Source organism: Manis javanica, chromosome 9, assembly GCF_040802235.1.
Source record: "Manis javanica isolate MJ-LG chromosome 9, MJ_LKY, whole genome shotgun sequence".
Taxonomy (NCBI): Eukaryota; Metazoa; Chordata; class Mammalia; order Pholidota; family Manidae; genus Manis; species Manis javanica.
Window position 1 is genome coordinate 100,798,405 of NC_133164.1, and position 25,407 is coordinate 100,823,811.

Here is a 25,407-nt window from a genome sequence, read left to right on the forward strand (position 1 = left end):
TCATTTCTGCTCTTCTTCCACTGGAGGCAAGTAATAGTAATGTGGTTAAAGGGGTCATAGGAAACCCATTCTAGTTTATGTTTTTAAGTAAATAATTTGCCAACTTTAGTTACAAATGACTTGTGACACACCCAGCAATGGTCAGTCCAGGCCAGAGTGCCACAGTGCTAAGACTGGAAGTGCTGGAGCAGAGGAACTACTGGTTTCCTGCACAAGGGCAGTCAGGGTCTGGCCAAGATGTCCGGAGCAAAACACGGGAGAGCCTTCTCTGTGCATAGGAGGTAGGGATGGCTAACAGGAAGGGACTAGAAGCAGAAAGAAGGGAACGGGCATTACAGGCTGAGGAGAAAGCATGTTCCACAGATACAGGGAGAGAGAGATGAAGACAGGCAGCTGAGGGAGGGAGAGAGGGAAGGCATGCAGATGAGGCAGGGTCAGGGTGTAGGTACAGGAAGGAGCGGAAGGTATGCAGATGAGGTGCAGGACACGGAGGGTGTGTGGCAGTGATGGGAGAAGCTTTTGAGTCTCTGATACAGGAAACTGGAACCAAAGTGTGGAGCAATTTGTAGACTATACCCCAGAACTTGGACTTATTCTCTATGCAGCAGTGAGCAAAAGAAGGTTCTGCAGCAAAGCACATTCTCAGATGTGCACATTCACCAATGCCAATTTCCTGGAACATTCATGCATTTCCATGCTGGGAGTTGTAGGTTTTCCATGGAATTCACACAAGGTAGAGATTTTGAAGGCAGCCCCAATCCTGGATCTGTCACTTATTAGCTGGGTGACCTTGAACAGGTCTCTTAACAGCTATGTGACTCAGTTTCCTCAACTGTGAAGTGGAAACCATAACAGTTCCTATATTATAGGGTCATTGTGAAGATTAAAGGAGATGAAACTGGTCAGGGCCTAGTAGAGGGCCTGGCACATAGCAAGCACTCCATAGTAGGAGGACTTAAGAGTAAATCAACATCCTCATCAATGTCCACATGCATGAGGAGTTCACATCCGGGCTTCATCCTGCAGATGCTTCTTCTGCCCTGGGAAGTTAATACCTGCTCAGGGCACCTCCCCTTCTCTTCTGGCATCCCCAGAGCCCCAGCCTCCAGCGCAGAGAAACAGTACAAATTCAAGAGCAGGAGGAATGTTGTCTGTAGACCCAGATGCCTCCCACTTGATCGCAGGCCTCGAAGCACACAGATGAGAACATCAAGCCTCAGGCAGAAAGGGAAATGTTAGCTAATTGGGCCTCCCCTTTCTTTCATTCTACCTGTGGTCTCTGCTCCACCCACTAAGATATCCCTTTGGATTTTGCCATCGTCCTCATCCAAGGCCAGCCAGCGGTTAAGAGGAAAGTCATATTTTCTTTTGTTCCCAATATCTTCAATGACAATCTGGGAAGGAGAAGAAAGGGAGGGAATGTTAAGTGTCACTGAGGCCACATCTTGTGATTAACTGCAGTTCCCCCATCACTTGAGTGTCCTCTGCAAATACACTCTTGTTTTCTTAGTGGCCCAAGGAAAGCTTATCAGAAGGACACACCTGTTGCCAGGAAAACCTTGCTAAGTCACCCTGGCTGACTGACAATTACCCTCTACTTGAATTGCTGAGCCACTGTTCCCTCCTCTGCTGCAGATCGTTTAAAGAACCAAATGCAAGGAACCTGGCAGGACGTGCCTGTGAGACAGGGTGTAAGCCCAGATCTGCAGTTGGCAACAAGCTCACCACCTTCCTCACCTGCTGAAGGTTGGGAGGCTAAGCTTCTCGGTGAGAAACAGAGTCTACGTACAGGGAACTGCAGGCCCTGAATCAGGCACACAGAACCCCAAGACCTGGTGATCAGGTCAGAAGACAGGCTAGTGGAATTGCCCATCTATGAAGCTTCTGTGGGGGACTCACACGTGGGCTAAGTTGGCAAGGCTGAGATAAGTGTGTCTTCGAGAGCTTGCCAAGGAGCTGAGAAGCCTTCCCAAAATGTCCTGGGGAAGTGCAGCTGAGAACTCACTGTAAGGTAAGTGGAACCATCAATCACTAGAAAGGGTCCTCTAGTCACAGCACTGTGCAGGAAGAAGCATCTGGTGACAGACAGGGTAAGCCAGAGAGGAAAAATGTCTGCCCAGGTGTCCCAAGGCTGCCTGAGAAGGGAACATTTTGATTGTCAATGAAGGACTCACTTCCTAAGGTCAGAGTGTCTGCAGTGTGGAAACAGGGCATTTTGGGGCTGCCAGAAGGCATCTCACCTTGTTCTGATCTAGTACATAAAGGAAACTTCTGCATTAAGAACTGTCTTCCTAAGAACACTGCCTACCAAGTGGAACAGTGACCTGAGCCAATGACTGGAATCAGCTATCCTACCAGGCTTCTCTGCCCAGATAAATCAGCATTCCGGCTCTGGTTTATAAACCAGCCCCTTGTGAGTTTTGTTGGTGTGAGTCACCCTGCTGATTTTATTATCTATACTTTTAAAGCTGAGGGCCTGAAGAGCACTGTGGCATTACCCAGAGGAGGTTCTGCCACAGAAGTCCATCCTCTCTCAACTCATGTATCTGAGCAATCTGGGAGGCTGAAGGGTCTCCTCCTTACCCGCCATGTGCCAACATGCCTGAGATGCAGATAATCTCAGCAATCCACAGAAGGAACCTCTATGTGCCGGCCATGAGGGTGGGGAATGAATGTAAAACAAGTCTCTCTTGTCAAGGAGTTGTCATGGCTTCTTTTTAAAAGTACACTAATGTAAAGCAGTAAAAATGGCCCCTAACCCATGGGCAGTCATCACCACATTTCAAGAACAACCACTGAATTGTGTTTTCCTTTTAGAGTTCTATGACCATAAGGCAGGGAATGAGTATGTTTCTATACAGGAGTGAAAAAGGAAGACTTGGAGTTTATGAACCCACTTCAAAGTAAATCCCAGAATCCAGGAATTAGCAGGAAAGACCTGGGCTCAGGGAAGAGTAAGTGGAAACTGAGGCCCACCAGAGGAAGACAGCTTCTTCTCCTCCCTGTCAGGAGGCTGTTCTTCCCCACATGCTTCATGTCTCACTCATCCACTGAACTACTATGTCATATAATATGTGACATACCATAAATATAAGTAACTGTACACAGCAGCATTTGAACGGTGACACTCATTATTTCCTCTACACTGTCTTCCTCTCCTCGGTGCCCACCCATACACCCACTCCCTCATATCATTAGCCTCCATGAAGACCTTGGCGGCTTATTATCATCAGGGACTGCTGGTGGCCTACTTCCCTAACATTATCTCCTGCTTCTCAACTCTCTGAGCCCTTGTCCTCCGCCCTGATCCATTCGATAACCCTGCCCCACCTACCACTCTCTCTGCCCAAAGGAGTCCTCCCTGCCAGTCTCGGCAAAGCACAATCCATCTTCATGGGCCATTCCCCTGGCCCCCCGAGAAGCTCACCCCCAAGCTTGTTTGTTCCTTGTGCCTCCTCTTACTTTGCATGAAAATTGTGGTGACTCTGTTTTCTGGTTTTCAAACTGGGAAATTTGGTCTGGTCAACACTACTTGTGGGACCCTGACGACAGAATGTTTGTTCATTGAAAGCTGGACTGTCCCTGAAATTTTGGTATGTAAGGTTACAGCAAGTGGTATTAGATACTTGTTATCTCTTTTAGAGGCAGAACCGTATACATTGTAACAGTGGCAGTTGGAGCCTAGTATTAACTGGTTACATGAGGACATGTTGAGCTTAACATTCCTGAAATCAACTCCAGGAACCTCAGTCTCGTCTTTCTATCACAGGCAGTGTGCACGGTGAGTGTACACTCCCTACAGCATGAAGCAGGTGATCCACCCAATTCTGAGCTTTCTAATGCATGGCACAGTGGAGAGAATCCAGACTGGAGCCCAGAGGATCTGGGGTAGGTACCAGTCTTGCCACTGAAGAGCTGTAGGCCTTGGACAAGTCTCTTTATTGAAGCCGATGGACTGAAGAAAGGCCCACTGGCAGCATAAAGTTCCATTGTGTGACTGTTGCTCTTTTGGAACGGTCTCTGAACTAAACAGACCATTGGAGTTGATCACAATCATTAGAATAACCAGACATGGGGACCTAAGCCATGGTGGGGAGGGAAAAGCTGGCGGGGAGGAGAGGATGCTGGCCCCTGGGGATGGTGAAGAGCAGGGGAAGGGGTATGCCAGTCACCCTGAGGCCCTCAGCTCGGCTGAAAAACACACCTGGGAAGCTGACCTATGAAGTGGTTAATGACGCTGGCTTTTAGGTTTATCCCTATCCCACAGACCCTTAAACATAAATACCAAGGAGTCATTGTCATGTGAAGTCCAGGGCAACTGGCCTGGCAACTTCGAGGAATGAGAGCACTTTCTGTGCAAGTGTTAAGTCTAGAAAGGTGGTGGATTTCACAGCCCCTTTAATTGGGTTCCCCGGGGAGCTGAGGGCAAACTGGGGAGGCGCAGTGGTGAGGCTGATGCAGGGGCCGCAGGAAGTTAGGGCGGCTTTCCATGGGACAGTCACAGAGTGGCGACAGGTGGCCCTGGGGTCCCCAGGCTCTGGTTTTCAGCCTATGCCCACCTGCCTGGGACCAAAAACCCTCCTCTCTCAGCACAATTCTTTCCTCAGAAAAGTATCTAGAAATTCAGTTCACTGACCTACAAAATGCTTGAATTATTTTTATGTCTTATCCCCTGGGAGCATTTTGGTTTGACTTAACTTAAAAGAATAGGCTGTTAGGAATTTTGCAGAAGCCCATGAATCCTGCTACCAGGCCCTGAACTAACCCCAGTATATAACATGGGCCCCAAAGACAATAACAAATCTCATGTGGAATAGCCTGCTTGGCCTTCTGGTTTAAAATAGTGCTTGACTAACAAACAGTAAGGAGAAGAGAAGAAGGAAGGGAGGGAGGGAGGAAGGAAGGAGGGAGGGAAGAGGAGAAAAGGGGAGAGGGAGGGAGGGCTGGGGAAGGGAGGAAGGAAACATCACTCTTAAGAATTGGAAGAAGAGCAGAACTCTGGAAAGGACATAATACAGGACACAGAAAAAGAAGTCAGAAAATGGGTATGCTTAATAGAAGAAGATTTGGTTTTTATGAAACAGGAATAAACATCTTTAAGGAGAAGGGGCTGCAATGAAAAGGCAGTAAGATAACATTAAAAGAGCATAAGATTAAATAAAGACATCAAGAAAAGTGAGACTATATAGCGGCACATATGTCAGAGTTCTTACAATTCTGCATGCTCTTAACTAACTCCTAGGAATTTATTGTAAGAAGTAATCATAGATGTACATAAAGATAAGTGACACAAATGTTTGTCACAGCACTAGTTACAGTATCAATAATTTTAAGGAAAAAAATGTTCAATAAAGGAGGATTGGTTTAGTAAGTTATGGTATGTCTGCATTGAAATACTATTGTAGTGACTAAAAAATTGCATTGTAGAATATTCACGTCATTCCATTTAAATAACATGGGAAAAGATGCATATTCTGTTTGAAAGTGAAAATGGAGTTTGTAAAACATTGGGTTTACTATGCCCCATTTAAAAAAAATTGTATACGTATATTAATTCATAGAAAAACGACTAGAGGATATGCATCAAAATATGAACACTGTCATCTTTGGGTGGTGAAATTATGGTGGCTTAGAATATCTTATTTTTTGTTTATTTATATTTCCCAACTTTTTAGAATGAATATGTATTACTTTTGTAAGAAGAAAAAAATAATTAAAAGAAACACTGAGAATTAAAATGCACAATTGACAGGAGAAACAAATGGAACTAACAGTATGGAAGAGCAGATCAGTGATGTGTTTGGGGGAAGTGAGGAGGCATTTGATAAGTTATCCTGGAATTCAAAGAAAATACAGACCAAAGGAATAAAAGGGCAGCTGAGAGTTTTGGAAAACAGAGAATGGAGATCCTATAAATGGATGACTGGTGTTCCTGAAGAGATCAGAACAAATGCCATCAAAGCAAGAATCTAGTATATATAGTAGATCTCTTTCTGAGCTATACATAAATAAAAGTAAATTATAAATAAATAAATATCCTATGCAACATAGACAAGACTCATCATGTTTCAGAGTAATTAAAAACAAAAAAGGAGGGAAAGAAGGAAGAAAAGAGGAAGGAAGTGTAGAAGGAAGGGAGGAAGGATGGAGGGAGGGAGAGGGGAGGGTAGGATGAATGAACTAACATAGGCCCCACTCCTAGACATTGTCTGGCAAGGCTTGTAAATTATAAATATAAAGAAAAAAATTCCGCAAGCATCCTGGCTGAAAAAACAAAACAGATTATCCAGAAAGAAATAAAAGTCTTTGTGGCCTCAATATCAAATATCATAAGGCAATGGAACAAGATTTACAGCGTCTTAAAGGCAAAGAATGTTCTCACCCGCAGGTGTCGCATCTTGCTCAGCTGCCCTTTCCTTTGAGCAGGAAGATAACAAAAGTGCCTGTACTGATGTTCATGAACTTTCCAAGCCCTCAGACCCAGGGTGCACTGGTGCAGCTCCTTCCACTAAACCTTCCATTTTCACTCAGCCTGTCTTTCTTCCCAGAATGAAGGAACTGGGCTTCAAGGTACCTGCTCTGGATCCCACCCTGACTGAGGTCATAAAACACATCTGCCTTTTCTCCCTCCTCTGCCCTGAAGATGCACTTCTGCTTGCACGTTGGCTATTTGGGTTCTGGACTCCTACTCCATTTACTCTCTAATCCCAGCAGCATTTAGCCTCCTGGAACCTTGTTCCACACCAGACTGGCTGCTTTTAGGGTCAGGCAAGTCCCTCCTTTCCAAAGGAAACTTGACCATTCCTTGCTTCACTGATTCATGCCCACCCCAGGGCAAGAGCTGGGGAAGTGCCCTCACAGAACTTTCAGGTTAGTTATGGGGAGAAGTGTGACAGACACTTTAGGATGCTCACTCAACATTTTTCCTAATCACCTTTTAATCCTATTTCTACGATAAAGGCTAGAAAGCTAGCCAAGTGATGTCCCAGTTTGCAGTGCAACTAGGGTGGCCCCAAGACACATTTCTGACCAGTGAAATGTAGGCAGAAGTCCCAAGGACGGCTTTACCTCTGTGGCTAAAATTGCAATATTTCCAGAATCTCTCCCCTGGCTTTAGTGCATCTCCATATCAACAGGTGTTTCAAGGGGTGGAAAGAAGTAGACCATTTCCATATCAGTGGGTAGTTACATGGGAGAGCAAGTGAGGGCTTATCTGGACCTGAGAGGTTGGAGGGAGTATGCGCCGGTTTCTGCACAGGAGGAAAGAGAGACATGGGGCAACTGCTTGTAAGCAATAAACGGGTTTTAAACTTTATTTCTCCTTTTGGTGGATTTCAGTTTCAGCTAGGTATTTTGCCCCAGGATTTCCCCTCCCCAGAGTTACACTTCTCTCAAAATAAAGCAAAGCTTTCTGGGGAGAGGGGCGGGGGCAGTTGTTTTCCCTTTTGGTTTTCCCTTATTTTTCTTCTTGGAACACAGATAAGATGCCTAGAGCTTTGGCAGCCATCATGTGATCATAAGGCAACAAGTAAGAGAGGATGAAAGTCAGTGCTGAGGATGGGGACACAGAAAGAGAGCAGTCGTCTCAGCAGCTGCACAGCCCTGAGCTGACCACACCTGGATTTTGTGTGAGATGAGAAAAATAAGCCCCTGATTGTTTAACACTGCACTTCAATTTTCTGATACTTCCAACTGAATACTGCTGATGTAACAAGGTAAATGAAGTTAAGCAATAACAAAATCTCAACTCTCAGAGGTTTTTCTATTCTCTCAACCTCACTCTCTATAGTCAAATTGTTTTAAATCTGAGGGTTTTCTGTTTTAAGCAGTAAGACCTTTTACAAATTATTTTTTAAAAATATATTACACAAGAACCTTTTCCTATCATTCCACAATGAGCTGAAATATTCTGATAGCCTTGTAGTGAAGGGAAGTCTTTGCAAAGTGCTGGTAGCCTATTTTCTAAGTGACCTCAGACTTCTGTAGATTTTAATATTCATTTGGCCTTCTATATGTTTCCTGACTCTCCATTAGGAGAGTTCCATAGTTCTCCATAACCCTACCTATTATAATGCCTCTTTCCCTCTCTTATTTTCTGCTATGGGCTTAAAATTGCAGGTAGAAAGTTTGTTGTAGGTAAGCACTAGGCTGTGAGTGAGAGTCTGAGGAGTCTTTCCTTCAAAATAAGGTCAGGGCAAGACCGAGCCAAGGGCATGAGCTTTCCTCCCAAACTTTAAACCTGATATGTTTTAGCTTCTCAGAAGCCTTTTTGATTCTTAACTTTGTGCTGGGTAAGTTAAAATCATGTGGCACCTGAGATCCAGAAATTTGAGGTACAAAGCCACAGCCCCAGATATGTCACAAGAAAGCTTATGATTAAGTCCAATGAATGGTCTAAGCACGCATAGGAGGGAGAGATCCTGGTGGGCCAGAGTCAGGGAAGGCTCCGTGGCAGAGCCTTGAGGGGTGATCAGGCCCAGGCTAGGTAGGTTCAGACAAGAGAACAGGGCTTTCCAGAAAGGTGATAACGTGGCCAAAGTCTTGCGGGCTGTAAAGAGGGCAGCATAGTTGGCCAGCAGGCTTCGGAAGAAGAGTGGAGACAGACAGACCAAGAAGGGAAGTTAGGGCTGACATCTAACCTCCCAAGGGCCAGAATCCCCCCTTCCAGGCCACAGGGACCACAGAGAGGCAGCCAGACCCACCGTGGACAGGAACCAGCCTGCGGACGCCCCCTTGTTGTTGTGGCCGACATTGATCTTCATCAGCTGCCCCAGATCTGGGGCATCCAGTGTGAACTTGTCTTCAGCTCCCTTTTCAAAGTTGTCCTTTTCATTCTCCAGCCTACGTTCCCCTGTATGCACAGACACGCAGATAAAATTACAAAGGAGTCCAGAGGAGGAGAAAGAACCAGTCACAAACCTGAATGGTCCACCCACTGAAGGATGGTCTCAAAGTCAACAAGGGGGAAGGCTGTCCAGAGGAGGGGGACAGGCAGTATGTGGGCACACCCTGTACTTCAGTTTTGCTGTGATTTGTTGTGAACTTAAACCTGTTCTAAAAACAGATTTAAAAAAAAAACCTCGGCAAAGATGGCTTCACCCTGAGATCTATGGGCACCTTAAACGCCTCTAATCTCCAGTCAAGGCAAAGGCTTATGTGTGGCTTCTGCCCAGGTGTCCTAAGTGGGCTTCTTATTTCTGCCTTTGTCCAGCATCCCCATCCTAGGAAAACAGTTTGCATCCCCCATCCCAGACTGCGGAGTCCCTGCCTGGTGGTACCAGTTGCTTGTCCTGAAATGGAAGCACAGCCGAGGCAGCTGGTGTGGGGGATGTGACTGGGACCCTGACATCAGCCAGCAGGCCTCCTTAGGCCTGAGTCCTTTCTGGAAAACAGTGCTGATAACTATCATCAGACTCTGCTGGTTGTTTAACATAGATTTTTTTTCTGTTCTCACTTATTCATCGCCACAATCCAAGAGGGAGATGTTATTAATTCTGTCTCGCGGATGAAGAAACTGAGAGAAGTAAAATAATGTGCCAAAAGTCACACAGGTATTAAGCACATACTTAGGACTCATTTTAACCTCTTTTTCTACTTTCAACTTCCCATTATTATTTTCCCAAGTCTACAGGTCACATTCATCCTTATAGCCCCATCTAAGCACCAACTTTTTGCTTACACCTTTCTGTTTTCCTTCATTTCTAAAATGTAATTCTTCAAATTTTTCTAGATTTTAAATTGTGACAATGCAAACATGTAGAAAACATAGACATTCATGTACCTCCCACCCGGATTTATGGGATATAGCAAATGTTAACATTTTGTCTAATTTGCTCAGAATTTTCTCTTTTTTAAAGGAAACGAAACATGACAGATGGGTCAAAAGTCTCACAGCTCATCCCTTTCTCCCGCCCATTCCCTTCCCTAAATAAACACTATCTTTCATTGGTTTGTATTGTTCCCATAAATTTTTGTTTGCACATGGATCTATCCATTTAAAAAAATATTATTTTTGCACATTTTAGAATTTTACATAAATTCTGTATAAATAGAATTACAATACATAAATACCATAGTGCACATTGCTCTGTCTCCAGTTCCTCATTTACACAGCGGGGATGATGACAGCACCACTGCCCAGGGTCCACTGTGAGGATCAACTGGTCCGTCATAGTGCTTGGAGCACAAGTCCTATCAGCGGTTTGCTGCTATCGCTCCCGTCATCATCTCATCGCTATCACATACCCTTGTGCAACTTGCTTTGGTTCAGTTAATATTATGCTTTTATATCGATGCTAGTAACTTTATGTGTCCAACAGCTGTACAATAGTCATCAAATGAAGGAAACACTGTTATGTACGCAGTCTTCTGCTGACTGACATTTAGGTTGCTTCTGGTTTCTTGCTCTTGTAAATAGCACTGAAATAGACTCTTCTGTAACCACCTCCTGCTGCACATGTACAAGAACTGCTCTGAGTAGACACCTGCAAACAGAGCTGCTGGGTTCTGGGGTGTGCTGCTCTTTAGTGTATGAGATGTTGCAAAACTGCCCTCCAAAATAGTTGTACTACACTAATTACCACCAGCAGTATATATGAGGGTCTCAATTCCCTACAATTATTAATGTACGTATTTTTAAATTTTGTTCCAGTGTGTACAATGGTATCAAATTGTGCTTTTAATTTGCATTCCCTTGATAATGGGAAGAGATTAAACATATATATTGTTCATATATATTTTTTGAGATTGGTATATATATATATGCCATTTAGAACTTGCTCTTCTGTAGTTTTTCTGTTCACATACTTTACTATATATTTATATTATTTTTCCTTTGTCTATGGTGTCTTTCATCAGACATTTTTCTTGTTTTAATGAATTCATCAATATTTTCCTTTGTTGTTTGAGACTTCAGTGAATTGTTCAAGAAATGTCTTCCTAAATTAAAATTTAAAAGACACTCTCTTAATGTTTCTTCTAAAAATTTCATAGTTTTTCTTTTTCACATTTAAGACTTTAGTCCATCTGGAAGTTATTTTCATTCATGGTGAAAGGTAAAAAGATTTTAACTTTTTCATATGGTTAGACAATTGTTTGCATACCAGTAATTGAATATTTCATCCTTTTCCCTCTGATTTATAATACTACCTCTATGTGTGTTTCTAGACTTGTTATTCTGCTCCATTGATGTATTTGTTTATACTTCCATCAATATCACACTGTTTTAATTTTTAGAGATCTGAAATGTGTCCATATCTGGCAGGGTTAATCTCATATTATTAATATTGTTAATATTATTTTCATTATCCAAAATGGTCTTGGCAATACATAATCTTTAAGGACATGAATTTTATTAGCAGCTTAAGTTGTGGGATATTGCCTTATGGAAATGTGACTGAAATTACATTGTATTTATAGAATAATCTGGGAAAATTTGACTTCTCAATGAATTTGAGTTTCTTCTTATTCATGAGTATAACATATTTCTCCATTTGTTTAAGTATTCTTGTATATTCTTATGTAAAAATTTATATTTTTTCCAAAATGCTCTTTATAGAGTTTTTCTTAGGTACTTTATAATAGTTATTACAAAATATATATTTTAAATTAAATGTTTGCTTGCTATTTTTATTAATATTTGTATATTAATCTTATACCCAGCATCTCTACTAAACTTTCTCTCCTTGGCTCTAAGGATTGTAAATTCTCCTGGATTTATAGATGATCATCCTTTTTTCTGAAAATTACAGTTTGTTTCTAAGGAGCAAGAAGGTGAAGTTTCTTCTAATTTCACTGACTTATGAACAAAGAATGTTGTCTCTATGTTATTGATTCATTTGAGTTTATTAAGATTTACTTTGTGGCTTAGTATGTGGTGATAATGTGTTTGAAAGAAATGTGTATTCTCTACCAGTTGGACACAGGAATCTACATGCTTACATTAGATCAAGCTTATAAACTATAGCTAAAATCTTCTGCACCCATACTAAACTGTTATCCCTTTGATTTATCAATTTCTGATAGTGTTGTATTAAAATCTTCCACTATGATTATTTGTCAAATTTCTCCAAAAATTTTAATTTTTGCAGAACATATTTTGAAAATATGTTTTTAAGTTTATACAAATTGCATTATATCTTCTAGGTTAATTGTTCCTTTTGTCATTGCCTGGTATACTTTTATTTCTAACAAAGTGTTTTGCCTTAAAGTTTAATCTGCAGATGTTAATATAGCTACACCAGCTTCTTTTCTATTGATGTGTTCCTGGCATACATCATCCAATTTTACTTATTCTCAGCCTTCTGTATCACATATTTTATTTCCTTTCATTTAGTATGACAATATCTCTTCTTTACTGATGAGTTTAGTTTATTTCTATTTATTGTAATTATTTATACATGTATCTTACTTTTCGCTATTAGCCATGCTCTTCCTTTGCTTCTCTTTCTTCATTTCCTGCTTCTATTGGATTGACTGAGTCTTTATCCCCTTTTATTCCTTCTACTGGTTTAGAAGTTATACCTTTCAAATATTTTTTGGTGGTTACTTTTATAATTGTAATATGCATACTTGGCTTATTAAAGCCTAAGTTACTCAATATCTTTACTCTTGTAGGGGCTGAGGAATAAGCTGGGATCTAGGAACTTATATTTTAACTCTCATTATCTACTTCCCTTTTCAATGATGTTTGTTTTTTTAGTGTTTGGGGTCCACATTTCTCATGCCCTGATAACACTCATTATTAATTTTTTTTAATATAGTCAATGTTTTCTTCACATTGTTACATAATTATCCAGGGATTTTTGCTTACCTTTGTTTCTTGCACCCCACTCCTTTCTTCTTGGTACAATTTCCTTTTTGTTAAAGTATATCCTTCAGTGGTTGTTTAAACATAGATCTGAGTGGTGAACCCTATTTCTCTTCGTTTACATGGAAATCATTAATTTGCCCCCACTCTGGACCAATAACCTAGCTGGACATAGAATTCTAGGTTGACCTTCTTGCTCAGAACATTGAAGGTATTATTTCATGGACTTATGACCTCTTATTGGTGGATAACTGGAATTTGCTATCAATCTAATTTTGTTTTTATAGAAGATAATCTGCCAAATCTAGTTACTTTAAGATCTTTCTCTTTGCCGTGGGTTTTACCACAAGTATATATGCCACATGTATCTAAATGTAGATTTGTTTTTATTTATCCTGTTCAATGACTTATTTTGTTATAACTGAAATTCCTATCTTTGCTCAATTTTGAAAAGTTTCAGCTATTATCTGATGAAATATTTCCTGTCACCTCTTCTATATTCTCTGTTTGGACCTCCTATTCAACATCTACCAGAACTTACTTTCTCCTCACAACTCATGGCCTCTCATTTATATTTTCCAACTCTTTTATCTCTCTGCTACATTTGAGTATTTTGATCATACTCATCTTATAGTTTACTAATTCTCTGTTCAAGTTTCTGATTGTATTGTTTTATACATCCATTAAGTGTTTTATTTAGTAACTATATTTTCATTTCCTATATTTGTTTGCTGTGTTTTTCATGGTACCTTGTTATTTTCTTTGATCCTTTCATGTCTACATTCCATTTAAACATATTTAAGTTACAGCCCTTCTCATAATACTCTAGTATCTGAAATTCTTGAGGATTTTCTCTTATTATTTGTGTGTCCATTCATGTTTAGTGATCATGCATTGTGTCCTTGAGTGTTTTGCAGTTTGGGAAAGTGAACTCATCTTCAGTACTTTATCTGTGGAAATCTCATACAGACTTGCAGATGCTTCTGCCAAGCACTCAAGGATATTACTGGCACCAATTTTCAGTACTTCAGGGGAGAGGGGTTCCCAAACCACACTTACATTGTAAAATCAGACCTCAAGCCCACAAGCAGGCAAACCTAAGGTATCAATTTCTTGGAATTGTCTTTTTAGTCTTGAGCTCTTGCAGAGATAAGTTTACTCTACTGATGAGCGTATTTTTTTCCTGGTCTATTTTTTTCACTTGAGATGTTCCCATGAACCATCAGGGCTCCTAGCATTATGCGTAGTTCTAATTTCATATATCTTGCCTCATGCAAGACGAAGATCTCACTTTCTGACCCCAAATGGGTAAGAAAAACCCATTCTGTAGATTGTTGAACATGAAAGCTCCCTCTTTCCAAGAGTCACAGCATCAATTCACAACTAATACTTTGGTTTTAAGGTACCTCTTCATTTCTGGCACCTGAAGATCTTTTTTCTTAAAAGTCCAGAAACACATTTTGAATTCTTTAATATACTGTGTCCAAATTCACATATTCCAGTAGCTTTTTCAACTCCTTTGTTATTCCGTTCAATTGGAAGAAGCAACAGAGAACCAACTGCCCAGTTTTACTAGCCTGAGAATCCTCCTTACACCTGCAGTGGGTCTTTGCCCTCAGTTCCTGCTTTACCTACAAGGCCAAGTCTAATTCTATTCCCTCCCATTCTGGTGTGCCCCAAACCACTGCACTGAACCAGGCCATTCCCAGCCACATCCCAAAATACAGCTCAAGATGGGCATGCTGCTTGGGGAGATAAAGAGCATAAGTGAGAATAACGTTACCTGGTGATATGGACCTTGGTTCAGTTCATAGTCTAGGATGCAGGACAATTTCAGATCAACCCCAAACCCAAGCACACTTTATTCTGAAAACACATCACACACATAAGTTTTATAAGATGGTCACCTTGCTGGCCAGGGGAGGCCATTACAAACCACATCACATGAAGAACAAGGTGTTCAACAGAGGAGACCGGCCCTGCCTTCCTCTGCCAGGAAGGCATGGGGGAAACAGCCCACCTAAGAGGCGTTTCCAGGCATGGCTCAGGGAGAAAGGACTTCAAACCCATTACCTGTGTCTCCATACTCTCCAAAGATGTTGATGAAGACATCAGCATCAGTCCCTGCACCAATGACATCGCCAGTGTACACCTTGACTTCATACTTATTACCTGGAAATGAGGGCAGAGAAAGCCTCAGATCATTAAGATTCTGAAGACAGAAGAACAAAGCCCTGAAGTGGGCCTTTTCACTTCCCATGCCACCCACCTTTCTCTCTAGCAATGCATGAATTACCACCATCCATAGCTATCAACGGAGCAAGAACCAAGTAGCCTGACATTGTTTCTAAATGGCCATTGATAACATATAAGTGTATCAAACCAACAATTATATACCTTAAACATTGTATGTTTTATGTCAGTTACAGCTCAGCAAAGCTGAAAAAAAGCAAGACAAATGGTCATTGCTAAACTGCATGCATAGCATGAATCAGTAGGGGGGCTTCTGTTTTCACCTACTAACAGGTTGCCTTGGGATGCATACACCAGCCCAGACCCAAGGTACTGCACTGAACCCACCCAACATTATCTCCCTTGGAGAGTGAAATGTCTCTAATTGGGCCCCCTACATCTACTCTACCCCTTCTCCAATCTGTTCTCCACACTTCACCACAGTGTAAAAATTCTAATACACTGGGGGAAATGGATTCTGCAAATAAAAATGAAAGTATATGTGAATTGTCAAGGTCATAACCAATGCAAAGTCTAGAGGTACCAGTAGTAGCCAGCAAATGAATGTTTAGGGCTTGCTTCATTTGAAGACCTGTATCTGCTTGCTGAATATTTTCTGCATTCATTGAACAGAAACTGACTCTCTGTAACCCCTAAATGCCTGAGCCTCAGCCATGGCCTTGAAGGGGGATGGAGCTCAATGTAAACTTGACAACATGCTGAACCCTGCCCAGGTTCACCTGAACCCACACAGATCTGAAGGCTGGTCTTTGACCTGCTAAGAGCTGGGAGGAAGCAATGTCTTCTCTTTCTCTCTTCGATCCTTACTCAGTGAGACACATCATGAGGAAGAGAAGACCTTCCAATCCTTGTCACCATCCAAAGGCCCAAGATTCCTACCCCCTCTTGCTTCTCATGAAGACCCCTCTGAGGCAGGAGACAGAACCAGGGCCTTCAGAAGAGGCCAGACCTAGGCAACCGCAAGATCATGGGCCACATTCAGGCTACTTGGGGAGCTTAGGAACGAGGCAGACTTCCAGGTTCTCCCGCAGAGATCCTGAGATGCATGGTTATAAAGGACCAGGGAGGCCCTGGCCAGGATCACCCGGCTCTTGCTCACCTTCCAAGCTGCAGAGACCTCCCTCCAGAGACCTGGTTCTTCTGCCCATGGCTGCCACGGCCTCTGAGAACCATCATTTTGGTTCACATCCTTTTCTAGGTCCAGTCAAGGGCTCAATTCTCACTGAGGCAAGACCTCTCTGCAGCATGACAAGATGCCCGGGACCCCCTTCACCAGTGATGCCAGGCTGGGGTAGGGGCTGGGGGTGGCCCTGAAGTCTGCTGCCAAGCACTGGTCAATCAGGAAGGGCATAGGACTCCAGTCAAACTGGGCACAGTGAAGCAGAAGAAAGGATGAGGGGGCTGAGGAGCATGTGTGCAAGGAGCAGCAGACATTCTGAATCATTTCAGAAGGCAGAATTAGAATTAGTGGGTTGAATTATAAAGAGAGATATTTTAACTCACCAAACCAAACATTTTCTGGTAGCTAGGGCTATCTAACAAAGGAATAGAATGCCCCTGGGGAAAACGAATTTCCCATCCCTAGGGATATCCAAGAAGTCACTCTGTGCCCAGCACACTGGTGGAGAGCCATCTGTCAGGGAGGCTGTAGAGCAAATGCCAGAGGTGAGACTGTGAGAACACTCAGGGTCCTTTTCAATCTGCAATTCCATGACAAGTGGGCAGGAAAGGCAGACCTGCAGACACAGAGGGAGACCAGATCAAGGACGCATCTCAGAAGATGGAGGAGGTACCCAGGGTCCGTGCTGGTGAGGTCTGGGGAGCAGGAGCCCACCTAGGGCTGGGAAACACACATCATCCCTCCCAGAGAAGCAGAGCATCAGGGACAAAGTGAGGCCAAGGGTCGGAGATCAAGAGGCCAGAAAGTGCTGGAAGGAGCTTCCAGGGCTTTCTGGCTGAGATGGACAAGGGATCCAAGCCCAGGGCGGACAGAGTATAGGAGGAAGTCGGTTCTGTAAGGGCTGACTTATAACCTCTGTGTAGCTTTCTATGGCAGGATGGGGCCCTGGGCCCCCATGTAGATGACCTATGATCCCACTGAGGAGCGGCTGAGAGCTGCAGTGGGGGTGCACAGCACACCTTACAAAACCACCCTTTAAAGAGCCCTGTAGATGGACAATGAGGCCTATTCTATTACTATTCTCCCTCTTTTGTTTCCACATTTCCTCTTCAAGCAAAAGCCCCTACTATCTGATTAGCCATTTCCCAAACAAGGCCTAGGGCCCAGTGCCAACCCTAAATTGTAGTTAAGTGCATATACTGATGAAAGAATAAGGCTGAATAGAAGCAAGGCTTCATTCTCTCATGGTTGGCAACATGTCAACGCAGGCCATCAAGCCTTCTCCCTAAAGGGTCATCTGAGATCCCCCCAATTTCCTGTGACCAGAATTTCAATGATTACAAACTTGCAATTCCAGTCACAAGCGGTTTTTAAAGGTGAATTCACCTCTTAGATCTGGTGATCAGTGAGAAGGCAAAATGCCCACATGTGAAACATGGCTGCCCTCCTGGTAACAGGAACCAGCCAGAGGGAAAGATGAAGGGCCAGTAAAAATCCCTGCCTTAGAGGCCAGAAGGAGCAAGGCAGGAGAGAGAAAGATGGTGAGAAGAAAGTGCTGATAGAGCATGGCTGGGGCCTGCCTTCCAGGACCAGTAATATTCAACATTCACACAGGCCGTGCAGTTCAGAAGGCACCTGTGTGTCCTTGCTGTTACCAGATCCTCACAGTGGCCACATTAGATAGGCAGTGCAGGTACTGCTGACATTCTCATTTACAGATGAGAAAACTGAGGCTCAGAGGGAAGGTGGCTCTCCCAAGGATACACAGCTGCTAAATGAGGCAAGAGGGGCTCAAGGCTAGGTCTCTTGTCTCTAAATCTATGGTTCTTTCTTGAACACCTCATGGCCTCTGAGAATCTAGGCCAGGGATCCAAAATTTTTCTGCACAGTGACAGACAGTAAATATTTAAGCCTTAGAGGCCACTTGGTCTCTGTTGCAACTACTTGACTCTGCTGATGTACTGAAGCAGCCACACACAACACCGTAGGCCTGCCTTATCCTCTGGGGGATGCCTTCCAAGACCCCCAGTGGATGCCTGAAAATATGGACAATACTGAACCCTATATGTATGGTGTTTCTTCTTTTACATACAGACCTATGATAAAGTTTAATTTATAAATTGGGCACCGTAAGAGATTAATAGCAGTACCTAATAATAAAAGAGAATAATTATAACAATATGCTGTCATACTAGCTGTGTGCATGTGTCTCTCAAAATATCTCACAGGACTGTACTCATCCTTTCTGTGACAAGGTGAGATGGTAAAATGCCTATGACAAGATGAAGTGCAGTGAATGACATAAATGTTGTGAAGTAGTTAGGCTACTGTGGACGTCTGGTTTTGACCCCCTGGCAGGGGACTGAAACGGAGGAAAGTGAAACTGCAGAAAGTGAAACAACAGATAAGGGGGTGGCAATACCGTGTAAAAACAATGTAAACAAATGGGCGTGGCTGTGTTCCAATAAAACTTTATTCATGGACACAGACATCTGAATTTTAGATAACTTCCCTGTGCCATGAAATATTCTTATTTTGATGTTTTTCAACCCTTTACAAATGTAAAACTCTTTCTTAGCTCGAGGTAATCACCAAAACTGGCGGCAGGCCAGGTTTGACCCACAGGCCGCACTTGGCCACCCCGTGCCCTGTGCTGTCTTGTGCTCTTGGGCACTGTTCTTTGTGTTTTCAGGCAGGGGACTGTGGTGGTTCCGCACTCTGTGGCCTGGAATGGGAGCAGAGCTACCTGGAGCAGGGTTGGTCAGCCGATGGTTGCGGGAGAATCACAGCACACTCTAACCCCCTTCTAAGGTTCGAGGCTCTGAAGATCAGGGAACTACTGCCCTTCCACTGTTGGACTGCAAGGGGTGGGAAGGAGCCTGTCCTCCCCAGTGTGGGCAGCAGGACCAGCTTCCCCTGTCTCTGTGCTGTGTGACTGGGCTGAGTCTGATGCCCGCCTGAGTCCTGGAGAGAAGGTGGGGACTAGGTTTCCTGAAGGTGGGGACAGGTGGCAGGCCCAGCTCTGCAGCCTTAGGCATTTTGCCTTCAGCTCCTTGCCTGGCTGAGAGCATGCACAGAGCAGAAATGGGCAAAGAGCAGAAGCCACGGTGGAGGAGGGGCCAGCAAGGAGTTCATCACCCTTCCTGAGCAAGCATGATGAACATGGGCCTCATGAGGGGTCACAGGAATTGTTGTCCAAGCCAGCTCTAGGGCTGGCCTGAGCTTTACCCATCTGACATATTATTTGTTACAAAATTCTCCCTAGGACTGACTTTTCTCTAGCCTTTCAGCCAGGCTACCTTTAGCTGACAGGGTGCCTTTGTGCAAATTAGAGAAAAGGATCCCTTCCTTGAGACACTTTACTGCCATCTGTTGGAGGATTGTCATAATAAATACACAAATCTACAACCTCTATAATGTGAAAAGTGGCTCTTTACATAGTTGAATTTGTGCAGTGCACGACCTGCATATCTGAACCCAGCAACCCCACCTTTCAACCTTATTCCACTAAAGGTCATTGTGAGCTCACAGAAGCCAAACTAATTTGAGATTAGTTCGATTGTTCATCTGAACAATATACAATAAGGGATATAGACCAGAGATTAAGCTAATCACATGGTGCTTTCCAAAGCCAAACAGAATTGAGATACTTTATAACCTCAAGATAGTTGCAACCTAAAGATAGATTGCCCCTCCAGGCTGCAGCATAGGGTTGTCTGTGTCCTTCTTGCCCTGCCAGGAGATACACAAACTCAGCCTTTCCCTTTCCCTCCTCTGCAGGCCCCACGGCAGAGGTACAAGGCCAACCCCTTCAAACAGGAAATCTGTCCCCCTTAGGAACAGCCGGAAGCTGCCTGCGTGGGCTTCCAGAAAAGGCAGGCACTGGCAGGCCCAAGTGCCAGCCGCCTCCACAACCTCCCCTGCGCTGTCTGGAACAGTCAGCACACAGCAGCGATAGGACACATCTCCAGAGAGCCACGCTGGGCGGTGGGGGGAGCCACAAGTGTGCCAGAACCCCCATATCTTGGTGCTGCTGAGCTGCTCGTCATGTTCCTGATAAAAGAAATTAAGCAAATGCCCCATAACTAAGCCTTCAATCCTCTTGCCAAGGAGGGGCCCATCCCGCGCCCAACATGATTTGAGCCTCAGAGATGCTCACGTGGTCCGGGCTTTTTTAGGAAGCAGACTCATGAATGAACCGATGGTGAACTGACGCACAGTGTCTTTCCCTTGCCTGTCATCCATTCCCAGATCCCGTGTAATTAGAACAGGGCTTGATTTTTTTCAGCAGGTGAGAGGTGGGGAGGGGGTGTTGGAAGGAGGATGACTGGACTTGATTTTGCCCCACCCAAATCTGCACTGTTCACACCCTGACACCCATCACTTCCGCTCACTGAGAGTCAGAAGCTGGAGAAGTGAGATCTCACAGGCACTGCGTAGGAGGAGATGAAACGGTGAGGACAGGATTTCAGCGGGTCTGCCCTGGGGATGGGGGATGAGGGGGAATTTTCTCCTCCAGCCAGGTGTGGGGAAGGGGTAGTTTATGGAACCCAAGGATAGATGGCAGGGAGCTGGGTGGTGGCCACGGACCAATCAATGCCCCCCCAGGCCCAAGGACGTGAGCTCTCCCTTCCTCCATGCTGCTGCAAAAGGCTTCCTCTTCCTCCCCTCAGGTCCAGAGAACTGAATCTCTCACCCAGATCTACCCTATTCTTCAAATAGGACTGGACCTTCTCTGCTCCCTCTAGACAAGCCCTCAACCTTATTGCCCTTCAGACACACCCACTTATAAAATAATAAGAGCTTCTGATGCTTACGGAGGACCTACTGTAGGCCAGTCATACCTATTGTCTCACGTACTCCTCACAGAGACGCCCCTGTGGCCTCTGTCGTCACCATTACCTGATGAGGTCATGGAAGCAGGTTAAGAAATGTAATCAAGTTCCACAGTGGGGTGAAGCCCAGATGTGGGGTCAAGGGACTGGAGCAAGAAGGTTCCTCTTGGCTGTCATTTCACCCCCACCCCCACCCCTGCCAGCTCAAGTCAAGCTTAACCCCCCTCTCAGGCAACTGTGCTCCAGTCCAGAACTTCTGGGGCCTGTATGGCTCATGTGGCACTGAGCCTGAGCTCAAACACAGGCCATGGGTTGAACTCAGCTGAGCCTGGTCATGCAATGACATCACCCAGTCATTAACAGTTGCTCCTAGGTGGTAACCAAGACAAAATGCTGTCCCTTTCATCATCCCCAAGTAAATATTTAGCTCCCATGTTTTCCTAAGAAACTGCAGTGTCAGCCTGGTATCATCAGGGGTTGAAACAGTATGGAGCAGGTAAGCTTTCACCCCTTTGAGCTCACCCTGCTCACCCCCTCGTCCGGTTCATTGCCAAGCCCCACAAAGCTGTTTCCACCTGCTCCCAGTCACTCATCTTCCTTGGCTTCCCCCTCCTGCTGCTCCACAGAAAACCCTTCCCTTCACCTGCACCCCAGCAATCTTGGCTCCATTTCTTCCCTTGCCAACCCAGATTCCACTCCACTGCCGGATGTTATCCTCTGTTGGCCATCAGCGTACTTTCCTCTCAGATACTTCTGGAGGAGCCAGAACGTCATGCAGCCTTCCCAGAGGGCAAGAGAGTAATATGTGTCAAAAGCCTTAACATTCTGCAAAAACCCTGAACCAGCCATTTAATCCCTGTGCATAACAATCAGTTTATACTAGAAAATAATTGTGTTCATAGGTTGCCTATAAAGATGTCTGTCACAACATTGTTAATAACAAAAAATTGAGAACAATTGAAAAATATCCAAAATGAGGGATTTTGTGGTGAATTATGAATTCACAGAATAATTTAAAATAATGTTCAGAAGATTATTCAATGTTATAGTATTAAATGAAAAAACAATGTTGAGTATAATAACATTTTTAATCAATATATATAATCAATAATCAATATAGAGTGTGAATACATTTGTTCATAAAAAAAGAACAGGAAGGAAGTTCACCAAAGTATTAACAGTGGTGTCTCCAAGGATGTCCTACACAGTTATTAAGTTCAAGTCCCTGGGTTCACCCTTGACTCTGTCACTTATACTCAAATTACTTAACCTGTCTGTGCTTCAGTTTCCTTTACCTGTAAAATGGGAACAATAATAATACCTCCCTCACAGGATTGTTGTGAAGATCAGATAGATGATAGATAATACATAGATAGATAGATATCAGAATGATGCCTGACATTGAGTAAATGCACAGTAAAAATTAGCTATTATCATTTTGGGGTGATGGGGTTATGGAAGATTTTATCATTATTATTATTACTGCTTATTTATACTTTTGAAATTTTTTACAACAGCCCTATTTTTTTCCCCCTGTAATCGAAAGCTAAAGATTGAGGTCACTGAAAATCAATGCTTGAAGAAGTCAAGCCCATTGTGGTCCAGAAGAAACTTTTGAGGACCCCTGTGAGTCTGTGGGATGCACCTAAAGATAATCTATGCACATGATAGAGACTCTTACACCCTCAAGCTGGCTCTGTCACCAGAGACCTTTGAGATGGTCAGAGTGGCAATGAGGCTAGACAGGATTGAGGACTGGCTAAAGGAAGAGAGAAAACAGCAAGGACCACCAGGTAGACATCCAGCCCCAGGCAGGTGGGAACTTCTCTGATACCCACCCGGCTCACTCTGGCCAGCCTTGCAGCTCAGGGGAGGGGTCCAGCAGGAAAACACTGGTGGCTGAAATAGACGCCCACAGCTGAGTCAGGGCCAAGGCAATGTCTGTATCATTAGTTCAGATTTCCATGCATACAAAATGCAGTTCTGAGATAGTAATATCTCCACAAACAGAAAAAAAAAAGGCTATTATGAACACCTATTTGAACATAAAAATGACCACGTATGCAAATACCCAGTCTCATGCATTTCCCAAAGGTTCTGGCTGCTGCGTTAAAAGAGAGCATAACTAGCAGTGGTCCTAGGGGGCCTAAGGCCACAGTGAAGCTGTGAGCTGGAGGGCTTGTTCACAGCTGTGTGCATGAGACGCTGTGCCATCAGAGCCCATCAGTTCCCCAAGCATCCTCTCTGAAAGCCTACCAGACTCCTCAACCGTGACATCTCAGCTTGGGCATCACCTCCTCTAGGAAGCCCCTTTGATTTCCTCCTTGCTCTACACTTCCACTGGCCTAGGTCATCCCCCACTTAGAACATTCTACCCTTTTGCACTGTGATTATTTACTGGCCTCGCTCTCTCCTCTTTGGACTCTAAGTTCCTAGAGAAAAGGGCCTGTACATATTTACCCTGAGCAGAAGATCTGGTGCATACATGATTCCTAATAAATGCCCACTGAATTACTGAATGACCGTGGAGGAGCACAAGCTGGCATCTTGAACCTGGGGCTCTAGTTCCGCCCATATTAACTGTGTGACCAAGAGCAGGTGGCTTAACTTCCCTGAGCTTCTGTTTTTTTCCTCTATAAAATGGAGGAAGGGTATATAAGGTTCCTTTTGGTCCTGAAATTCTCTGATACTCCTCACTGGGGCCTCATTTGAAATAGTTCTCTTCTTCCCACTCTTTCCGGAGATGATTTTCTGCAGTGCTAGGAGGGAGCAGATGGGGTAAGACGGAAGCTGCTCTGAAGTTCAGGGAGTTGAGCACTTCAGGACTGATCCACCCTCCCCACCCCAAAGCCCCTGCCGCCATGAGTCTGTGGTCCAGAGGGTCTGAAGGAACCATGACTCCCAAGAAGCACCCACAGCAAACAGACCTCAGAGGGCCCCAGAAGGCTGAGCTGGGGTAAAGGGAGAGGAAAGAGTTGGGAAGAGAGGTGCTCCCTATGAGCTTCAACTGCCGTCAAGGTCGTGAGCCTGTTTCCAGTTATCTAAATGAGCCTCCCGGATTCTAAAAGGTATCCTGGCACTGAGTCCAAAGTCCTTCTCTATTCTGTGAGCCTGTGCATATCAGAGTCAGAGCAGGCCTAGCCATAGGGGAAGAAGAAGGGGAATTGTCAGGATCATAGCGATAGCAGCAACCACTACAAAACCTGAGTCACTCAGGGAGCGCCTACTCTGCACCCAGCACTGCCTTAGGTCCTTCGTGTTCATTTCCCCAGGTAACCAGCTCAGCCACTTTACAAAGTGGGAATTAATGTCATCCCCATTTTACAGATAAAGAAATAGAGGCTCACACTCTCAAAACTGACAGAGTAGCAGAGCCAGGTTTTGACCCCAGAGAATGTGGGTCCAGACCAAACTCACGGTGCAGAGATGGGAGAGATGGGCACTGAGCAGAAGATGGATGTATGGAAGAGGGTGAGGTGAGGAAGAAGCACCCACTGCAGAAGGGAGGGCACCGACAGCCAGCCTCCTTGCACCCGGCAGGCAAGGGCAGCTACTAGACCCGCCCTTCTTCCTCTGGTTGGGAAGGGAAACAATCTACTAATCCAAAAATGATTCCAGGAGGCCACCTAGGGTGCCTGCTCCACAGAGGAAGAAACTGAGGATGGGAGCGGACCTGGCATCTGCCCCAGGACTCACCCCTACTGGGAGGCAAAGCCAGAACAAGAACTCAAGAGTGCTTTCTGACCCAGAGAGTTGTATTTTTCAATGAATGATTTAATTACATTATGGTATCATCTGTAGAATGTGGGAATAAGCCAGGGCTGCTGGTTCATATGGCAGAGCCCTCATGACACGCCCTTTTTACATCAATCACCCAGGCTGCTTTCATTTTGCATTTCCTTTTCTACCAGGCAGTTCTCTGGCTGGTCTGTAATATGCTGCAGGTCCACCCAATTTGCACATGTCCTTAATACATTAACCACAATCCCTTTCTTATCTCATCCCTTTATCAAATGCACCCTGGGCACTGGGAGCAACATGGTCTTGCCAAGAGAGGGTGCACATCTGGAGCTGTGTGACAATCATTATGCAGCACCATGTGGACTGTAATGAAATTACAACCCATTTACCTGATGAGATAACTGGGGACAGAAACAGTGGTTGGTAGGACAAGCACAGTCTCATTTCTACCCCTTCCCCAGGGTCTGTCCCATTTGGTTTACTTTAAAAAACAAAGCTGATCTAGACAGGGAGTCTGGTTGACAATGCTGTCTGCCCTCTCCAAAGCCCTGTGTGCTCCCAGCCCGCCCAGGCATTCCTTCTTGTTTTGAGCTCTTTTCCTTCAACAACAAGCCCCTGGGTCTCCTTGGAACACAACACAAACTGGCTGC

General features: G+C 44.3%; 1 protein-coding gene across 1 annotated transcript in view; it reads right to left on the minus strand.

The window, feature by feature from the left end:
- Positions 1-291: 291 nt before the first annotated feature.
- The window catches only part of LOC140843478 (lipoxygenase homology domain-containing protein 1-like), a 41,991-nt gene continuing 16,875 nt past the window's right edge, over positions 292-25,407 (minus strand). Inside the window, exons 5-8 of the mRNA XM_073213291.1 lie at positions 14,882-14,980; positions 8,703-8,851; positions 1,271-1,394; positions 292-305 (exon numbers count right to left, since the gene is read on the minus strand). Of these exons, the coding sequence (XP_073069392.1) occupies positions 292-305; positions 1,271-1,394; positions 8,703-8,851; positions 14,882-14,980 (386 nt within the window). The remainder of the gene's footprint in view (positions 306-1,270; positions 1,395-8,702; positions 8,852-14,881; positions 14,981-25,407) is intronic.